The sequence below is a fragment of the Drosophila sechellia genome, chromosome 2R (genome assembly GCF_004382195.2).
Source record: "Drosophila sechellia strain sech25 chromosome 2R, ASM438219v1, whole genome shotgun sequence".
NCBI classification, from domain to species: Eukaryota; Metazoa; Arthropoda; class Insecta; order Diptera; family Drosophilidae; genus Drosophila; species Drosophila sechellia.
The window spans coordinates 17,963,156-17,978,016 of NC_045950.1; the positions used below are offsets into that span (position 1 = coordinate 17,963,156).

Below are 14,861 nucleotides of genomic sequence, written 5' to 3' on the forward strand. Positions count from 1 at the left end.
TTTATTTATTTCTAAACCAATTACCCTCTTTATTAGCTACTTCTCCTCATCTCATAATGTATTCTGTCCAATTTCTTGGTAATTGCCACTTGTCTTGTTTTTCATTTAAGAGGAATCACTTAAAAGCCCTGCTAATTAAGTTGTAGCTCCCCGCCACCTTTTGCCCTTCATAGCTTTCACCTGTATACAGGTGTAGCGAATGCTGTCTCATTATGCCAAAGTCTAGCTTTATTTAAATTCAACTCTAGCGAATTCTCTGGCAGTAGGGGGTTAAGGGTGTGGAAAATGCATATGCATAGACGGCCGGGCGACTTTCTAAGACTAAACGCCCTTTTCCCTGGTAAATGCGCATAATAGCTACTCACGGCTTGAGGTGCCGCCTTGAAAAATTCCCAGCTCATAATTTATGGAGAAATATGTCATGTTTATATTGTACTGTTTCCGCAGTTTCTTCCTGCTTTCATTTTGTCTTTTCTTCGGCATTTTGTATATAAGCATTGCATACTTTTTCGAGCACAAATAACAGAGGGAAAACGGAGCAAAGGCCCCACCATTTTGACTCAGTCCTTTGTGTAAATTTACTCTGCTCTTGTTTATTAAGATTCTTTCCCTGTTGTTGGCTCATTAGTCTGACATATTTCTTATTAACATTTCCCTCAATCAGAGCAGCGCAGAAAAAAGGAACTCCTGCAAATGGCAGTCATTGACTCTACGGTTGATAATCGCATTGAGAGGACAATTTAATGGCCACTCTAAGCACTCACTCGTTGACCTGTTGTCTTTAATGGGAAAATTGCAAATGTCGCGGGCAATGAAAATACGCCAGGAAAATGGCCAAGTGTCTGGGCCATAAATGTCATCATGTGATGTACGAGGTTAATTAGCTCTCCACACATTTTAATTTTCCGTGCATTTGCGTTTACGCTGTGACATAATTAGATAGGACTCGAATAAGCTCTGACAAATTACCATTATTAGTTTATTTATAGTGAATAAGAATGTTGTAAATTTTCAGGAATATTCAAATTGTCTCTTATGAAGACTTAAAGCATGAAACAATATATTTTAAGCATGTGGTCAATGCGATTTCTTAAAGTTTCCTATGCTATGTCAACTTTTATGTATCTTATAAAACTGTACTTAACTTCACCAAGATGTATGTTTATAAGTAAACTGTGATTATGTCAAATTAAAGGGGCGTTGAGGAGGACAATTTCAGTACACTCCTGTTTCTTGTGACAACGCCCACTTGTCTGTTGTATGGGTGAAAAATTAAAGGAACATGTGGGCGTATACGTAATTTAAAAACGTTTAAAATGTCATTAACAAATTGCGCGGCCATATCATTTGATAGATAATGTGTCCCCAAGCTTTACACATAGCGTGCATGGCAGTTGATTATCGGTTTGGTATGGCTGCAACTCGAGAGCTGGGTTAAGTTGTCGGAGAGCTCAACAACCTCAGAAAGTGGAGATCGTCGGCCTATTGAGTGCCTATCCTTTTATATTTTGATGTAGTTAAAACGTCAATCAAATGAATAGAGAGAAGTGGGGATTTGTGGCAATTGGGCCGTCCGAACGGATTGACTTCCATTCAAAACTATATCAAAAAGCGACTGACAAACTGTTTGACAGGCTGCCTGATTGACCGTCCAGACACCCGAACATACATCCTGCCAACGAGTTGACGATGTGACTGAACTCTGACGCGCTGGAAAGTCCTGGGAGTCGTGAGTGAACCCAGCGAACATGGACAGCAAACATTTCAATCGGATTTCGAGCAATTCCAATTCAGATTCGATACACCACACAAACACACGCGCACACACAGACAATTTGCATAAAAGGGAAAAAGAAAGATCGGAACAAGGCAAACATTTATGGCTCACACACGCAGCCAGAGACACACATACACACATGCTTTCACCCATAACAGCCGTTTCCGTTTCCGCACGTTTGACGTTGGCAAACGCAGACAAAATAGTCGGGAAAAAAGAAAAACCAAAATCAGGGGAGGTTGAGAAGCCAGTCGAGAACATGAAACATGCAAAATGAAGTTTGAATCGCGGGAAACAGACCAAAAACCAAAGGCAAACAGCAAAAGGGTGGGTCCGAGGCACACCAAACCCCCTTCCACCCACTTTTCCCGCCATTTTGTTTGCCTTGTCACTTTGTTTTTTAGGCAGTTGCACTTTAGGCCAACAACAGGTCTATGAGGTAAATCATCAACCTGTGGAGCCCCTCGAAAGAGCCCAAAAAGTTCCTTAGATGTCACGTTTTCGTGTTGGCTACGCCCTGCTGGGGTATTTGCATAATATTTGCACAAATAATTGAATTTATTTTTTGCTCGTGCGGCTTTGGCGCTACCCGCTAAATTGTTGTGGGTTAGTTTCGGCTTATGTCGTATGCAGACAGAGTTTGTTTTGGTAATGCAAAGACCCATTTTTTTACGTTGATCGCCTGCAATTGAGGTTTTTTCGAACTTAGTTAAGTTGAATGTTAAACTTGCCATGAAATTGAATGTGCAAAAGGTGGAACGATGTAGTGGAGTTCAGGTAAATTGGAATGCGGGTTGGCGGGCATTGTGTGGTAATGATAAGTGTGTCTGGCTGGGAATGGCGCTCGATTTTTGAGATTCTAAGGACTTTGCAGACATTGCTGAACAGACTTCTCAATACTTACAAAATTAATAACATTTAAGATTGGTTTAATGGTTTAAAATTCCTAATATCAATTCCAATTTAGGGTATAAATCTTATAAATAAATCTCTTACTAGGCATCTCAAAATTATATTTTTTCCAACTGAAAAACGGGCAGACGAACACAAGTGCCACAAGCCCTCTTGCCAATCCCTTAGGACATCAGTCAACCTAATGAATTCCGCACTCTAGAGCTGACAAACCATTTTCGTTCTCATTGCCACTGCCATTCGAATTCATCACCAGTCGCAGTCGAATGAATTCGCTGGAAGCTTATGGCCTCGAAGGGTTTAACAAAATGCGGCCACTTATCAAATCAATGCGCTCTGCGGGTCCTTGAATCCTTGGGTCCTTGGGAAATGCAACTGCAAGTGCAAATGCAGCTTGTGCAAGAAATGCGTTCATTTAACATGAAATGCAAGTCGCAAGCTGCAAGTATTGAAATGAAATGTGGCCTGCTTCAGAACGCTTAAAAGCGACAAATTCGCTTTGTGTCAGCGGAGTAAGTCAAGTCAGCACGGAGCTCCTCGCCGAATGTTGCTCATACGCCACGTTGCACTTATTTCGTTCAGCTGCAGCCACATCTGAGACTGTCTGGCAGGATCTGGTCTTGGGTCTTAGGTATTGGGTAATGCACTGCACACACACGCACACACTCGCCCAGCATCCTTGCAGTCCTGCATCCTTTCCCCCAAGTCAGCGACTTAGCGCGTTGACTTAACTTGGCAGGGATTTACGACAACGCTCCACGGAGCTCGAATAACATGGAGCCTTGTCAGCTTGCTGCCTCGTCCTTCGTCCTTTTGCCCCTTAATACCTCCCCTTTTTATCCCTTCCGTTCATCCACCTCCTCTTTTATTAAGTTGAAATAGACGCAGGCTAAATAAATCCATGTCGCTTAAGTCGAAGCTCTGACGTTGTCATGTGTGTGCGAATGTGTGTGTCGCCGGAAAATGCTGGGAAAACTGCTGGGCGTATGTATGTTATTCATGTATTTCATTGCCTGGCATTTAAGTTGAATGCTGATGCATCGTGCAGTGTGCATAATTAAAACGAACATTGCACTGGAGCCTGGCAAAATAATAAAAAAGATAGAACGAATGGCGTAGAGAGATAGTCAGTCGGCTAATTAAAGCCATCACTGCGGAAAAATAAATAATAATACTTAAATTATTTCAAAGCTTCAATTGTAAATGATAAAAACAAATTCATTCATGCTTGAAATAGGTTTCTTTCTTCTTGAGGTTGAATAATCTTGTACGATTAACCGAATTTTAATAAGTAAAACATGATTGTTAGTTGTTATTAAAATATTCCCATTTTTGCATTTTCCAGAGCCTTTGTGGACAATTCGCACCTGCAGACGCTCCACCTGAACAACAATCCCCAGCTGAGCGACATACCGATGCGCCTGTTCCAGGGAAACCCCAACATCCTGGAGGTCTACATGCAGAGCAACAGCCTGCAGACCTTGTACTCGGCGCAGTTCCCGGTGGATCAGCTGCAGAAGCTATACCTCGGGGACAACCCGCTGCAGTGCAACTGCTCGTTGCTGTGGCTCTGGCGATTGGTAACCGGAAACTTTGAGGGAGTCGATCCGGGTATGGAGCACGCAGCCGGTGGTGCTGTGGCTGCTCTGGCTAAGGAAGCCGACGACGAGGAGCTGGCGGATGAGGCAACCGCTGTGGCCTCCACGGACGACGCAGTGGCCGCTTTGGCTGCCTACATAGCCGAGCAGCATATAGTCAATGCACTGCACACCACCGAACCCAGTGCCTATGAGCTGGCCACGTCCTCCTCGAACAGGAACTCTGGTATCCTGCGGATGGATCGGCAGCAGATCGGCTGCGACATCTGGCGGGATAAGGTGCGTACAAGAAGGAAGCTCCTGACCATGAGCGAGGGCGAGATCACCTGCCCCGCCCACATTGTAACCGTGGTGTGTGCGGTGATCACCTGCCTGCTGGTGGCCATGATTGGAATCAGCGTGCTCTACTACCTGCGCTTTGTCAAGCGGCGGAGGAAGTTGCTCCACGAGCGGGGTCCCATGCGGACCAGCAAGAGCATCATCAACGTTCACGATCGCATCCTGCAGGGTCACAATCCCGGGGGCCTCGGCCTCGGCATGAGCATGACCCTGGGGGGCGGTAACCATGTTAACGGATTGGGCATGACCCTCAACTATCCCCATCATGCACAAACCCTGCAAGCCCACCATCACTACCATCAGGCCATGCCATTGCAGTCCCATGGGGGCAATGGTAACCACGAGTACCAGCAGACGACTCTGCCACAACTGGACAAACTGGAACTGGAACGCTATCTGGCGGCCCAGACCATTGCCAATGAATACCGGGCTCTGAAGCCCTGGGAACTGCCCGTTAAGGAGGCGGACGATGAACCGGAGCACCTCTACGAGCGGTTCGATCACTACGAGTATCCGGACACTCACACCATGAGCAAGCTGAAGCAGGCGGCGTCCTTGAACCACTCCAACTCCTCGGCTGGTCCTTCGCCCGTTCCACCATCGTCGGGAAAACCACATGTGGTCTACGTATGACGTGGGCGTGGCACGGGCGAACGGTTCACCCAGATTAATACGGATATGGAAATGGTCGGGCTGAACCACCTCCACCACCACCACAACAACAATAACAACTATCGGGGCTGTGTACAGAGCGCCAAGGCCAGTGGCCAGTTCTGAGTTGGATGAATCACGGGGGTTTAAAACAAGCAAAAACAGGGAAAGTGAGAGGTTAGTTTAAGGCGAGTTTAGGTGAGGATGTACTAAAACACTAAAACTGATAGCTTTTAGTGGGAAATTTCGATGAGATACTAGTTAGCTATGACTAGTGATCTTTGATCAAATGCGAATGGTTTTTAAGAAATTATAAGCAGATGGGGGAGGCTATTGTATCTGACCCAATGCAAGTGTCTAAACTTCAAGCAAACTTCTGCATCGTCGAGGTTTTCCACTAATGCGACACCATGGTGATTTACCTTTGTTAACTTTTTTTTCGAATAAACCACAAAGTTTAACAAGCGTCAAATGAAACAAGGGATATGTCTACGTGTATAGAAAGCATACAAATACTCTTAACTACCTACGGATAACAGATATATTAGAAATATATACTAACCGCTAAACTAAGAGACGAATACGATTTCAAAGAAACCATTTTGCTGGCCCCAAACTAAGCTAAGCTGCATTCAAATCTCACTCACACTCTTTCTCTCCGACTCATAGTTAAAATGGCATTTAGCATTCAAATACTCTAGATAGCATTTAGCGAATAAGAACTTACAAGAGAATTTAAATATATATATATGAATATATATTAGGTATAGCGATTGAGCAGGATGCAAGCTAAAGGAGCTAATGGGATTTTCTTGATTTGATTCTTGAATTTACTGAATATGTCTTCAACATTTGGGATATACGGAGAGAATGACAAACACTTTGGCAGACCAATAAACTAATGGGGACCAAATAGTCCAGTCCAGTCCAGCCTAGAAATAACTGAATGAATCCAACTGCCAAAGAGGTTTATTGGCATCCATTATCCTGCTGAACCATATTCCCAAGTTTCCTAACTTTAGCAAACATCTCGAATGACAATATGCAAAACATTAAGTGGAAAACTAAAACTTAAATTATAACACCTATATTATCTTAGTGAGCCAGAACTCAAAGTTGATGAAATTATAAATATAATTTGTAAATATCCCTCAATGGCGAAGCACTCAGAAGAGTGTTTGAACGTTTACTGTAAATAATTTATGGAATGCATTTTAAAACATTAGTCAAGTGCATAGATTATTGATTTAAGAATAAATGATTTCCAAAAAGCAATAACTCAGAATCAAGGCTCGTTTGTTGTTATTTTTCGGTTGAGTTTGATTTGCGAATAATAATTTAATTAAATGCGACAACAGCAAGGCAAATAGCGAGCAAAACTAACCGGTATTTGCATAAAATAGCCACACAGAGCACACAAATAGCCAGTGTAAAAATATTTCTAAAATAAAAACTATATGCGTATGTGCTAAATAAGTAAAATTAAAAAGCAGGCTAGCTATGCACGAAATGCATTTAGAAAAACCGACAGAAAATACAATTTGAACATAAATAAAAAGCAGTTTGTGTATAAAAGGTGCAAAAAGAGCAAGGGAAAACGGCAAATTGAAGCCAGGCAAACGTAAGTTTAAATCTAATAATATGATATACCATACGCAAAAATATTTAATTAAATGATAGAGACACCCACAGCAACAACAACAAAAAATGTTATTTCTTATACGAAGACTGAAGAAAATGATGAAGCGAAATAAAAAGAAACGAGAAATTAAAACATGTCTTTTCACTCTAATCAACTGCAGGGGATGGCATCAAAGTGGCAAGCTGCAAATTTGTGTACAGATTGTAATAAATAATGGATTCACCTAGATGAACTCGTGTTTGCTTTTCCTCATCAGATGCCATAAAATACGACAAATTCACTGGGCAGCAAAACGAAGCCAGGCACAAATCCATGTAAAACAAATAAAGTCCTTGTATATCCCTGCACAGGGAGTGGTCCCAGTGAACTGAAACCGAAACTGCAGAAGAAAAGGCATAAATCTAGTGCCGAAACAAGTGCTCGACAAATACAGCCGCCCACATAAGTAAGTAACCCAAAACGCCTACAGCAGGACAAAAGCAAAAAAAAAAAAAAAACAAACAAGGGGAGTGGTGGAAATATGTGGCTCAGTAAACCAAAGTAAGTAAAATATTTACTGCCCAGTCAATTGTGCTGAATTGTTGGTTTCCACTAAAGCTGTTAAATCCTGGTGACGGCAAACAATTTAAGTTGCAACTGGATTGAATATTTCTCTACTGAGTAGGAAAATTAAATCAAAAAGTTGCATATAAAACATTATTTTTCATAAATTAAAAAGGACTTACCACTGAAGAATACTCTTGTATTCTGAGGTAATTACATATTGCATCGTATACTTAACGATCATTTCGCTGTAAGGTAAGTGATATTTAAGTTGTATATATCAAAAATGGTTTGAAGCATATTTTTGACTCAATTTTAAACACCAGACTACTCTACTTCGTAAGTGAATTGAATCATAAAATATCCCAGATGTAATGATCTATGGCAGCACCATAGAAACCCTTGTTGTTAAACAATTGCCAACTCACTTGCAAGAACAAATAGAAAATGTAGAACGACAAAAGAGCAAGCGAAAAAAAGGAACATAAAGGCAGAAGAATTTAGTAAATAAATCTGAATGCTTTCTAAATAATTAACATGCCGGGAGCTCACTTTCATTTAAACTGGGTCTCCGCCACTCATTGAGTTGCTCAACTCAACGTTGGGCTTAGACGGCGACAAATCCCCCGTGTCTGTGTTTGAATGATTGTGGGGCATTTGTTGGGGCATGAAATATAACCACCCACCACTCAGCGCCCACCATCCCCCACCCACAGAAGCAACCCCCGGAAAATCCCACGGATTGAAGGAAACACCTGAGTCTGCGTCTCGAGAGCATCACGGGTGTAGGCGTGTGAATAATGGCAAGTAATTAATATTTTCGACATTATTCTTCTGAACGCAGAATCGGGAGGAGGCAACATTGTGCGATGTCCTTTAATTAGCTCGGAAAATGTTTCGGAAAAACTGGCGCATAAGTCATAAAGTGCAGGAAATCGAAGTATGAGTGTGTTCCATTAAATGCAGCTAGCCATCTGAATAACGATTTCAGTGGCATTTTAATTGCCCGAGCCAAATGAAATTTCGCTATAGCGATGCCATTAAGCGAGGATCTTGAGATATAGCCAGATAAACACTCAAACAGGACCAAGTGCCTGCGAACATAAAAACGTAATGTCCTGCAATTTGTTAAAAGACGCGCAAACTGCCCAATAAAATATCGCCGAGGCGATGGCTTTAATGTGATTGAAAAGATGTTGTGTGGCCAAAATCAGAAGCCCCACTTCAGCTAATTGTTTGCGTGCACCCTGAGCATGCGGGTCCAACAGCTGTGTCCACAGGACACTGTGTTTGCACTCTGGACAAGGACGAGGAGAATTGCTCAAATAGTGGTCGAGACACAAACGTGTGTGCAAATAACTCATGCACAATGCACAATGATAAATCAAAGTCACTTAGCGTTGATGTCGTTTTGAAATTCACTTACAGCCTCGCCGAATGTCAAAGTACTGACCAAACACAGACCTCAAAAAAAGAAGGAGAGGCAACGCAAGGACATATCATTTATATCAATTTAAATAACGACCTTTCAATGGTCAAGGAAAATCCCGTAAAAAGCTCACCGCAACCCGCAGAGGCAAATGCTTAGATGGATGGTCGGACGAGGCATTGACAGTTGTAAGCCATAAACCACAGAAAATTGGGCATTATATTAGTTAAGATGCTGTCAAGCCGAAGGATATCCCATTCCCGAGGACAAGGGACAGCCCACCGTGCAGACATATCGCTTTCAGCACGGAGCTAGGAGATAATCGGGCGGAGCGGAGTATCCTGTAACCGGCACTAAAACACCGTGACAGGCAACGAAAGCCCCGAAATCGGGAATCCCCAACATTGATATCGAGACAGAGGAAAAGTGACCACCAGATAAGCAGAACGCATTCATCTTACGGGAAACCCGAAGGATACGGGACAAAGACTAACCGGTGCGGTCAAAGAAATCCGAATAAAGTTAAACAAAAGTTGGACACACATATTAAGGGCTTAAAGTGTTGCCAGAAACCTAAAACAAGGAACTTATCTTGACAGCTCGACTGTGCACTTAACCAGGTTACCCGCAAAATACACCTATATATCTTGATCAATTTTGCTGGCGCGAGGAGAAAATAAAAAAACTTAAATCATAGCCAGCTTTTGTTCAGCTTTCCAACCTGGTTTCAGTCGCCTTTTTTCCCCGGTTTTGTTTTTGCGGGCTTTGTCTGCGCCACTTTGCTTATCTTGGCCACACTTTTTATTGGTCGCCTTTATTTGGCCTGACATCCCCCATATTTCACCAAATAACAGCAGCAGAGATAAGTGGCAACCGGAAGGACATGCGAATTAGTTACGTTTTATGTGGAAAATATCCTCAGGAAAGGGTTCAAAAGTAAGAGTTGCAAACATAGCAATGAAAGGGAAATCAAATCGTTAAACGAAAAAAATGGTCACTTAACTTTTCCATTTAATATGAACAGCGCCTAATAATTTTCCACTTATCAAAATGTCACAAGAAATTCCAAGATATTTATGGGATACAATAAATGATGTTGCAATTTCATAAACCGCTTCCTCCGAATCGAACTGAAATTTACAACTCGATCAAAAATTATCGCTGCAATTTTTCAAGCCAGAATGTAAGAAATCAAAATTTTATTGCCACCGCAAAAATCAAATTTCCAGCACTCTTCTCTCTTTTTTTTTTTGGGAATTTCGGGATTTCTCTGGGATATTTTCAAACATGACACCTGAAACTTTGGCATACAAATTTATGAAAATATTTGCACATCCATTTCACGGCTTGAGGGATGGGAAGGCAACACCTTTTGGCTTCATTGAACTTGCAGCTTCGCATTACTCAAAGCCCGAGGTGGAGTCTGCTACCCCGATACACATGCAAATGTGTACAAGCTGAATCAATTTTTACCGCGATAAACTTCGGCTCCACCTTTTGCGGGGGAAAAGTGGAGAGAGCACCGGATTTTACGGCACTGAGGTAACTGCAAAATGTTGTGTAAAATTTGCAAATGCAATAAATAACTCGTTTCGGTGTAGCAAAAAAAAGGCTTGCTTCTGCTGTTTACACCCCCTTACAAAGGCATGTAGCGATTCCTCTTTTTTCGCTTCTGTATCCTTTTTTGCTCCTGTTTAGGGCTTTCATCCCCCCACCGTAACCAAAGCGCGCCACATGTGCGAGTCTGGTTGTACTTCCTGTGGGTTCCCTCCTCATCGGTTGGAATACTCTATAAAAAATAAGTTGTATTGAGTAAGTTTCCAATAAAAAAAATTAAAACATTCAAATCTATAAGGTACTTAAGGTACTCCTCAGCTTAAAGTTGTTTCTGACCAGTTTATTTATTTGGTATTTATTTAAAAATAAAACATTTGCTGTGTAATTTCGAGCACTTTGATATATTATCAATCTTTATTATAGCTTATAAAGTATAAATATAGTATATAGTAAAAGAAAGGGTATTTTGAGCCTAGGCAGAACGCACTATGCATATTATCTCCATTTTTGTATCGCTCTGCTTGTTGTTTAGAGTGCTGCAAAGCATCCCCGAAAGTATGCAAATAATTTTTGGCCCCAACTCATATTTGATATTCAGTGTCAGTTGTTGGAAGGGTTACCAAATACAAGTTATTGAAATTTGCATGCAACGGGTGGGGAGTTGATAAAGGGGAAATGGTTGGGCGGAGAAACAGCAGGCGTTGTTGAGGCAATTTATAGCACTTGTGCTAGGGGGCTGTTTCGCCGGAGGCAAAGTTCTCGGTTATTGTTTCGCCATATAAAAGGCGCTGGGATTTCACAGCCCCGAAGGACGTAATTGTTGGCAGTCTTCGGGCTTGATGATGTTCCCTTGATTTTTTGGCTGCGGAATTCTTAACAATCCCAGGGACTTCACCCTTTCGCACAGATTCCCAATTAAGTTTAGACCGGTTCAACGCTTTCGCATCCATCAGGATTTGGATGCGGCACTGAAAAGTTACCATCGCAACGCTAGCCGCACAAAAAGGAACATAAAAACGTTTTAAATCCGTGGAAATCGCAAAAACTACGCTAATAACATTGTCATATGGCGGGGGTGAGGGTGATTTTTTTATTTCCCTTTTTTTTTGGATTTTTGCACTAAACTTCGCTTATCAAAGTTGAAATTGCAGTTCGTTGCTGCGTTGCTGAGCGCAGCGCATTGGGGGATTTGTCGGCCACTCGAAAACTCCAAATGCGAGGCATTTATTGTGGGGCAGGGATAGAGGATTTCATTTGAAACTCTGATACGGACAATCGGCGTTTTATTTGCCGTTTTGGCGCGCCGAGTTTCATCATCGTACGCCACTGACCCAGTTCATGCATTTATCACAACGGCACACACACGGATACAGGCGATTGTCCTGAGGGTCTGACCCCAGCACAATGAATTACCCCCCATATCGCATCCTCAACCTCTTCCCCTTTCCCCACCACTCCTCTTCCACTGCCCGTCCCGCTGCTGACTAAGTGGACTTTTATTTCACTACTATTACGGCCCAAGCTGCGTATACGCAATGAATAGTTTCGCTGCCAAGCTTTTGCCTTTTTCTGCCTTCAGTTGCTCGCTGGCCATCTTCAGTTGCTAAGCGATTTAGATTTGGGCACATATCTCACGGTTCTTGATGGGTTATTTGCTCTCTATGAGAGATAAAGAGCCACTGGCTAAAACTCTTCAGACGCTTGCCTGAATCACAATCATTGTTAAATGTCTGGCCCCGGGCGGCGTCCATTCATAAATTTAAAACCAATAAACCTCCACCTATCACTTATCTGCCGGTTCTTCACCTACGAAACGTCATTGGCTTGATGCCGTAATGTGTCATCTTTATGAAATTATAAATAATTTATTTCCTTTGGACAACGCCGATTCAACATGGAAATTTCAGATAGATAAGACTATCTACGACTTGCTCTGTTTCCCAGTCCATTGAATTGAGTAGAGTATGTTCAGTAGACGAACGCCTTTCGAGTGAATAAGTCAGCCATGAGCTACCAGAATTTCCTAGGTTTTCTGCTCTTGGTGGGTATCGAATATAAAAGTAATACATCAATAAATCATCCAATATGTGTAGCTTGGTTAATTAACATTTTATTATACTCAATTTGTCATAATCAATTTATACTGACTATAAATGATTCTATATTATTCCAGCTGACCCCTTCTTTTATCAAGGCCTATGGAGATCAAAGTCGCTATCGGTTGTATTTGCAATCAGATTACGCTCTGCAAACAATCAGCACTCAGCTAGTTTCGCAGGCAATTGAGCTGGTGGACTATATGGTGGAAGATCTGATCGTCTTGGACTCGCAGAACTCCATTCTGTTGGGCTACTTGGATCGTTTTGACGCCTTCACTGCCGTAGATGCGAATAAAACCGAGCAGAAGCTAAATGCCTTCTATGGCGTGATTGAGGAGTATCTAGATTCGGATACCACGGGCGATCCACTGAGAACTTCCAGTATCGAGACCCAGTTGATTGCCCTTTGCCTGCAGCGCAACGGATTCGATCGCTGGAAGCGCACGGTTCAGACCCGGACAGCACAGCTCCAAAAGCTAATATACCGCAAGTTGAGGAAGCACCTGGAGTCCATAGACAGGGAGGATCGATTGGCTGTCGAGCGCAGGTGGAAGAGAATCCTGACTCGTGGCGGCCCCCGAAGATTGGAGAAGCTGAGAGAATTCGTCAAATGGCTGGGAAATTTCAGAGATTAGAGGGTGGCGGACCGGGTGAACGAATTGTTAGGCAATATGATATGCCGTTTAGTGATAAGAAGAGTTATAAACATTATTTATGGGTGTGTGGAGCAATGTTTATGGTTTAATTATAACCGGCCATGACCTTGAGGTATTATCAATAAAAGCAATATAAAAAAGAAGTTTGAATTTGCATTATGTTAATCAGTGCCTTGGCTAACAAACAACGAAAAGTGGATGTTCTTTAAAGAAACGTATTCATAGCATTTGTAAATTCAACATGTACCAACAAATGGCAGTATGAAAGTGCATCGCAGCTATTATCCTTTCGTGTCCTTGCACTTACTCCCCTTCGATAAATGCAATTTTTGCACAGCACGTCCCCTTCCCCATCACTCAGATCATGTATGAGGGCATTGTTTAATGCACTTCACAGCGGGAGGAAACTTTTTCCAGCCCCTGTGTCGACGGCAATGAAAACTTTGTCATGCCTGGCAAAGAGGATGATAAACTTGGTAAAAATTATGAAACTGAATATGGAAGCGTTGGCGAAATTGAGACAGCAAAACAACAGAGCCAACAGACAGGCAAAAGACATACGAGACTTTTAGCCAGGCGAGGACCAAAACTGAAACTAAAACTGATACTTTTTATGGATGGCAAGTGAAAAATGTAGACAGTTGCAGAACGACTTTCCGGGCGGGGGGCCAAAGGCAGGAGGTGAGCGGGATTTGCTGGGATGAAAGAAAAATGGCAACTGCATTTCCTGTCTGAGAGCTGACAAAGTGCTGAGTGCATTTACGACTTGGACTTGGGCGAGTGTTTTGTGTCTTTCCTGCAGCTGCAGGAGATGCAGGGAATTTATGCACTCAGTCCATAGTCCACAGTCCGCAGAGAAAGCTCTAGAAATTCCTGACCTGAGGCATTTTCTGTAGGGCCTGGGCTATTTTCTTTGGGCCATCTGATAATCGGCCCCAGCTGTGGCTAATCGGTTTACATTTGTCACACTGGCACTTTGGCTAAGGATTCTCTGCTGGTAGATGCCACTTATCCAGGAATCTGGTAGGTCCTGACGTTTCTACCTGGAATTATGTTTACTTAATGTTATATATTGAACTTCAGTACACCGCGTGAGTTTTCGGGCAAAATAATTCCCTTGAACTTCGATTCATACAAAACATATAATTTTATTTGCACTAGTTTTAGTTTTAATGACAGAATTTCAACGACAGTCAGGGATCCCTTCCTATAAACTCGTCACCTCGGCGTCTACAGCGAAAACACAGAAAGGACTTCATACAACCAAAAAGGACGAGAAGACCCATACAAGCACAGCATGCAGCAATGATGAGAAAAATTAAGACGAATATGAACAAAAGTCCCCAAACCCCTAGGTTTGTATCCGGGTGTCCAGTGGTTGTACGGTACGCCACAGTTGTCATGTTAAAGTCTATATATTCAATATCGTATTCAGATAGGACAGTTGTAGGCTCCAACCCGGCCATAGCTTATGGGAAATAAATGGCAAATTTTGATGTTTTCGATAATAGATTGAGCCCTCTAAAAGAAAGCAAATATTTATGAGGTAAGCCACATTAAAATAACGAAGTCTTCTTACCGTTCCTTGCATAGCAGCTAAAGAATTTTGATCACCCTGCTCTCAGAAATATTGTATTGGGTATAGATTTTTTTTAAAT

The 14,861-nt window shown here is 42.2% G+C and overlaps 2 protein-coding genes across 2 annotated transcripts in view; both read left to right on the forward strand.

The window, feature by feature from the left end:
- LOC6620711 (leucine-rich repeats and immunoglobulin-like domains protein 1) overlaps window positions 1-7,038 on the forward strand; it is a 73,824-nt gene extending 66,786 nt beyond the window's left edge. The window contains exon 5 of the mRNA XM_032715801.1: window positions 4,035-7,038. Within this exon, the coding sequence (XP_032571692.1) occupies window positions 4,035-5,259 (1,225 nt within the window). The 3' untranslated portion in view covers window positions 5,260-7,038. The remainder of the gene's footprint in view (window positions 1-4,034) is intronic.
- Window positions 7,039-12,411: 5,373 nt separating this feature from the next.
- On the forward strand, window positions 12,412-13,335 carry LOC6620710. The gene is made up of 2 exons (XM_002044877.2): window positions 12,412-12,489; window positions 12,622-13,335. Exons 1-2 carry the CDS (start codon window positions 12,454-12,456, stop codon window positions 13,180-13,182), a joined length of 597 nt encoding a protein of 198 aa, XP_002044913.1. The 5' UTR covers window positions 12,412-12,453; the 3' UTR covers window positions 13,183-13,335.
- Window positions 13,336-14,861: the final 1,526 nt, after the last annotated feature.

Coding starts and splice junctions, on each gene's coding strand:
- LOC6620710 (XM_002044877.2), top strand. CDS start 12,454: ATGAGCTACCAGAATTTCCTAGGTTTTCTGCTCTTG. Junction 12,490..12,621: donor TCCTAGGTTTTCTGCTCTTG/GTGGGTATCGAA, acceptor ATATTATTCCAG/CTGACCCCTTCTTTTATCAA.